The sequence below is a fragment of the Helianthus annuus genome, chromosome 8 (genome assembly GCF_002127325.2).
Source record: "Helianthus annuus cultivar XRQ/B chromosome 8, HanXRQr2.0-SUNRISE, whole genome shotgun sequence".
Taxonomy (NCBI): domain Eukaryota; kingdom Viridiplantae; phylum Streptophyta; class Magnoliopsida; order Asterales; family Asteraceae; genus Helianthus; species Helianthus annuus.
In genome coordinates, this window is record NC_035440.2 from 53110270 (window position 1) to 53116414 (window position 6145).

At 37.1% G+C, this 6145-nt stretch overlaps 1 protein-coding gene across 1 annotated transcript; it reads left to right on the forward strand.

Annotated features, from left to right (window-relative positions):
• The first annotated feature begins 2596 nt into the window (after positions 1 to 2596).
• On the forward strand, positions 2597 to 5235 carry LOC110872896 (G-type lectin S-receptor-like serine/threonine-protein kinase LECRK3). Its single transcript, XM_022121796.2, has one exon. The coding sequence runs from the start codon at positions 2692 to 2694 to the stop codon at positions 5065 to 5067; it is 2376 nt and encodes a 791-aa protein (XP_021977488.1). The 5' UTR covers positions 2597 to 2691; the 3' UTR covers positions 5068 to 5235.
• The last annotated feature ends 910 nt before the right edge of the window (positions 5236 to 6145 follow it).

Below are 6145 nucleotides of genomic sequence, written 5' to 3' on the forward strand. Positions count from 1 at the left end.
ACTAAAATCTTCAAAATCCCCAAACTGCCCTTGTTGTTGCATGCGTTGTAAATCAGGATTCACACCATGACAAACCACCCTAAATCTTCTATTATCATTCCTTTTAATAACCAACTGCCTTCTTGAGTCCAATGCATGTTTTTTAACCAACTGCTTCAATTCTTTTTTATTAGTAAACAACTGGCCAACATAGAATGGCCCTCTTCCACCCCTGACCCACTTTCTCCTCTTTCTCATCTTCTTCAGATCCTTCTTTAGTGGAGGGTCATTTTCGTCAGCACTTTCAAAATCTTCAAGGTCTATCTCAGTGGGTTCCTTTTCATTTTGTTCTTCATCATTCTGATTTTCTTCATCATTTTGATTTTCTAGATCATTATCTTCTGTTTCAACAACTACTCTAAATGTCTCCATATCCACTTCAAGTTCTTGAGTCACATTGTGTTTATCAATGTTGTATTCTAAGTCATCACCATCATCATTATTGTTTTTACTATGCTTGTTACCTTCATGCACTCTTTCGTCATCATCCTCATCCGTATTAGGTGCCTCATGTTCCATCCTGTAATCCGGATCATCAGAATCCTCTTCATCATCAGTAAACTTCAAAGATGCTTCTTCAGTATCATCAATTGCATTATCATTAAGCTGCTCATCTTGTTGTTCACTATCTTTTGCATTTTCATTAAACTGATCATCAAGTTGTTCACTATCTTTTGCATTTTGATTATCCTGCTCATCATGTTGTTCACTATCCTTAAATTGCTCATTATTTACACCATTCACACCTAAGTCAATGCCACCTTCTAAGTCATTTTGAACATTCAGACCTAAGTTAATACCACCTTCTAAGTCATTCCCCTCATTCACACCTAACTCATTTACACCGTTCACACCTGATTCTACATTATTGCCATCTTGGGTATCACTTTCATCCATCCACTCAAGTGCAAGCCTTCTAACACACGCTCTAGGTTTAGCTCTAGCACGAACATGAACATTCCCAACTGATGTTACTTTAGGTGAAACAAAATATGTGTCAAGTTTTGTCGTCCAATGTTCAACATACACCTCAATCTCTCTAATCCTACCAACATATTGACACATATCTATCACATCCTGATCAGTCCCTAAAGCCCTAATACCTTCATCCAAACTTTCATCCGGAATCCTATAATGGTAATACACAACTTCATCCTCTAGATAATGTAGCATCTTAAACATCGTGTTAAACTCAATAACTGAGAATTCATCAACATCTATGTAATCAATATGGTTGCTTTTAACTTTTACATACTTCAACATAGGTTTAACCATAAACTCCCCACCATGGAAAATGTGAATGCTGAACATTGTAGGCTCACCAACGGAAATGAAGTAAAACAGGGGTGAAATTATTGCAAAAATTTTCATGTCAAAACAGAGATGACATTTGGGTTCTCAGTTGCTTACCATACTCCACATACGGATCAAAATGTTGTGCATAACCACGAACACACCACGTTGAGAAGTCGTGAAGATTCGCCATTGCTCTCCGTTCGATTGTAGATGATCATCAACGAGATGGTTTGAATTTTTTCTGTGGAATTTCGAGCGTAACATTTGGGGGTAAAAATAGGGTTTTAATGGTTGTTGGTGAGATAAATACAAGAGCATTTAAGAGTTAAAGTGCTCACGTGGATTGCACGTAGGGGGATTTAACAACAGATTTAACAGACATTCAAAAAATGGACTCAAATAGTTAAAAAAAAAATGCTTATGGGTATTCAGGTCGTTAAACTTTTTTGCTTTTAAACTAAACTAGTTAAAACTCATAAAACAAAGGGATCGACTCAAAAAGTAATTTACCCTTTTATTAATTTTGTCATTTTAGTTAGAAGAACCAGAAAAAAGTTATCTAATTTTTAATGAAAATAACCAAAAAAAATCCATCGATAGATCACCTTCAGTGACCCCTTAGTGAAAAAGCCATTGGTGATATATCTAAGGGTTTTCTTGCCACCGATTCTCGTCGGTAAACTATCTATCTGCCAATGATCCCTGGTTTTCCAACGAAGTATCAGCTATGCAAGTGCATGGTTCACCTTTGCTGAGTAACACAAGACATAAGAGAATGAGTCTTGGTCAAAAATGACACATATTTTTTCGGATTGAATTATTTGCAAAACTTAAAAGTCAAACAATCATTTTAATACGTTTACCCGTCAAAATCACTAATTTGCTGATATTTCTGAAAAAGAATATAGACCACAAATATTATTCTTGTTATTTTCTAAACTTAAATCTTCTCATAGCTAATGTGATATATACATGGCTTTCTTTATAAATTACCCACAGTGTTTCTGTGAGAAAAAAGAAAATATGTTTTATTTGACTACACATATCAGATGTAATATATTAGTTTCTATAACTTTCATAAGTACATTTTTTTGCTCGATGAATTTTCAATAAAAACTATAAAATTAATAAGAAATGTTCAAATTTATTAAATTGTAATAAAACTAAATTTGAACAGTTGACAAATCATATCTAACTTTGACTTCGATCTCTAAATTGAAAAGTCTCACAACCCCTTCCAATACGGCCATTAACTAAAATGTGGAAAAGAGAATAGACTTGCGTTCCAATTACTTTGTTTTTCTTATAAAAGAGATGAACATTGAATAGTGTTATTGCACATTACAATTTAAAGAAATGTCGACTTCCCTTTCACATTATATGGTGAGCTTAATTGCCTTTGTGCACACTACTTCCCTTGCCTTTAGTACAGCAAAATCCCAATCCAATGTAACCAGAGGTTCTTCTTTAAAGCCTATTGGTGCCACCACCTCTTGGTTGTCGCCATCCAGATTATACGCATTCGGTTTCTACCCACAAACAGGCGGCTGCGCGGTTGGTATATATATTGCTAGAATTCCAGAAAGGACTGTCGTCTGGACGGCTAGTCGTGACACCCTTCCGTTCTCAGATAATGCTACTTTGAGATTCACATCTGATGGAAGGCTCGCTGTGGAACAAACACAAGGTCAACAAATCAATATATTTGATGCTGGTGGTGCTTATTTTGCTTCCATGCGAGACTCCGGCAACTTTGTGCTCTACGATTCTACTGGGATGGTACTTTGGCAAAGCTTTGACAACCCGACGGATACCCTTTTGCCTGGACAACGTCTCTTACCTGGCCAAAGTTTGTATTCAGGTGTCTCGGAGACCGACCAGTCAATTGGTGTATTCCAGCTCAGTATGCAAATCGATGGGAACCTAGTGCTGTACCCAAACAGAGGGACTGATAATGGTCAAAATACGGCTTACTGGGCTAGCAACACAGCTAGTGCAGGACCTAACGTGACACTAAATCTGGATTCCAGTGGTTTTTTGTATCTGTTGCAAAATTCAACTTTTTTGATCCGTAATCTAACTCAAGGAGGATATCCTACAAAAGATGCTCTTTATGTCCTGAAATTGGATGTGGATGGAATCCTTAGATTGTATTCTTATGATCTAAGTGAGATGAACAAGAATGGATCTGTCATATGGGCATCGTCACCAAACAAGTGTGCAGGGAAGGGTCTTTGTGGCTTAAACGGGTATTGTTTGAGCACAAACGATGGTGCAAGATGTCAATGTGTTCCGGGATTTGAAGTTGTAGATCCAAAGCATTGGACTTTGGGTTGCACGAGAAAAGACACCGTAGAAAGCTGCAAGATTCAGGAAGCCGATACGGAAATCCGAATGACAAATTTGAATAATGCTGTATGGGACGATGCTGCGTATCTCATCCCGAAAGCAACAACCCAAGAAGAGTGTTCATTAGTCTGCTTAAACGACTGCAACTGTGAAGCGGCACTGTACAGCGGACAAGAATGCAAGTTGCAGAGGCTCCCTTTAAGATTCATCGAAGTAAGTGATAGCTCCTCAAATGTTGGATTGATTAAAGTATACACATCTTCTATGAATAATGGAACAGATACAACTAATCAATCCATTCATGTCAAGAAAGTGCGACAAAAGGGTATCATGATAATAGGGGTTTCACTTATCTCATTTGCTGTACTTGGTTTACTAATTTCTGGAGTAATCATGTATAGAGCTCACGTTTGGGCATACAAAAAGATATCTGAGAATCTAAATGTCCAATTACTTGAGGACACGGGGCCTCGGGCATTTTCTTATGCTGCGTTAGAGAAAATGACAGATGGTTTTAAAGAAGAACTGGGTAGAGGATCATTTGGGGTAGTTTACAAAGGTAGCATAGAGAGCTCAATGAGACAGGTTGCAGTGAAGATGTTAAAAGAAGAACTGACACAAGAAGGGGAACGGGAATTTCAAACCGAAATAAAAGTGATCGGGAGAACACACCATCGTAACCTAACAAGACTACTCGGGTACTGCTGTGAAGGTCCCAAAAGGCTACTAGTTTTTGAGTACATGACCCAAGGATCACTTGCAAATATACTATTCGCACCTGAAGAAAGTAAGCCAAAACCGTGTTGGATGCAAAGAATTAGAATGGCGGTTGATATAGCTCATGGCATCCTTTACCTACATGAAGAATGTGAAAAGCCTATAATTCACTGTGACATTAAGCCTCAGAATATCCTCATGGACGAGTATGGATGCGCCAGGATTTCTGATTTTGGGTTGGCTAAACTACTTGAACATGATCAAACCAGAACCTCCACCTTGATCAGAGGAACAAGAGGTTATGTTGCGCCTGAATGGCACAAGGGGCTACCTATAACTGTTAAGGTGGATGTATATAGTTTTGGGATTGTTTTGTTTAATATTTTATGTTGTCGGAGGCACGTGGACAACAATCTTCCTGATAGTGAAGCCATTCTTGAAGACTGGGTGTACCAGTGTTATGAAGCAGATGATTTATTGAAACTTGTAGATTATGATGAGGATGTAGAAAAGAGCAGGCTTGAACAATTGGTCAAAATAGGGCTATGGTGTGTTCAAGAGGAGCCATCTCTCCGCCCTTCGATAAAGAGAGTGGTGTTGATGCTTGAAGGGACCGTCAAAATACCAACACCTCCCAACCCTACTTCATTCCTGAGTGTTGTTTAGCTTACAAAAACAAGGTAAAAACATCATTCTATTTTCACATTACGTTGGTTTACCAAGCAAGTATCTAAAGGAAACTATTAGAACATACTCTTAGATTATTATGATGTTTGTTTTGAGTTTTACAATTATATATAACCTTGCATCATAGCAGGTAGTCTGTTCCAACAACTATTTCCTCTCTACTTTATTCCAGTTTTTTGTTTATTGCAAACAAATATACTATTGTTCAACATCATAATAATAGTTACAAACAATAGAAAACGAAATAACAATTCCAACATCAAAAATATAAATTCAAGTGCAACAGTAACCATAACCATCTGCTTTTGTAAATCTGGTTTCAAAACCAGTTGAAAATTTTACAAGGAAAGGAAATCCTATTGCAATTAATCTCAACAGCACATGCTAAAAAGCAATAGTTAACTCTGGGTACAGGATCAGAGAGATAAATACACATAGAATTCACAAGCTACTTCTATTAATTGTTGTGAATGAATAAAATTACAAGACTTAGGAATATAAATACTAAAAAAAATCTTATTCTACTAGGATTTTTATTCTTACTCATACTTATCTCTAAACAATTAGAAACTAACTAAATCAAATACTAGAGATAATTCAAATAATAATTAAATAACTTTAATTATTATTTTACTTGTTAGTCCTTTGACTCCCTCTCAACATAACTTCCATAAGTCTCTCTCTCAATATTGACTTAATTATTATGCCTTAATCCGTGGCATCATCTTTGGTCAACACATGACCTCCATTGAAATCTTCAGTAGACACACTACCATTATCATCCTTAGTTACACCAACATTACCGGTACTAATATTGCTTCTTCCGGTAGTTACAACACCACTTTATTCTGAAGAGCCCGAGCGAAACACTCTTCGCATTGGGCCGAAAAAAATCGTTTCATCTGGATTCGATTGGTAGTCACGTACAATGTGACCCTTCTGATAGGACTTCAAGAGGCCCTCGAACGCCTTTCAAGTAGCACTCCAACTATCCTTCAGACCCACTTCAATCGAACCTTTAAACTTGACCAAGAACATAACTCGATCAACTCGAAGA

Coding starts and splice junctions, on each gene's coding strand:
- LOC110872896 (XM_022121796.2), top strand. CDS start 2,692: ATGTCGACTTCCCTTTCACATTATATGGTGAGCTTAATTGCCTTTGTG.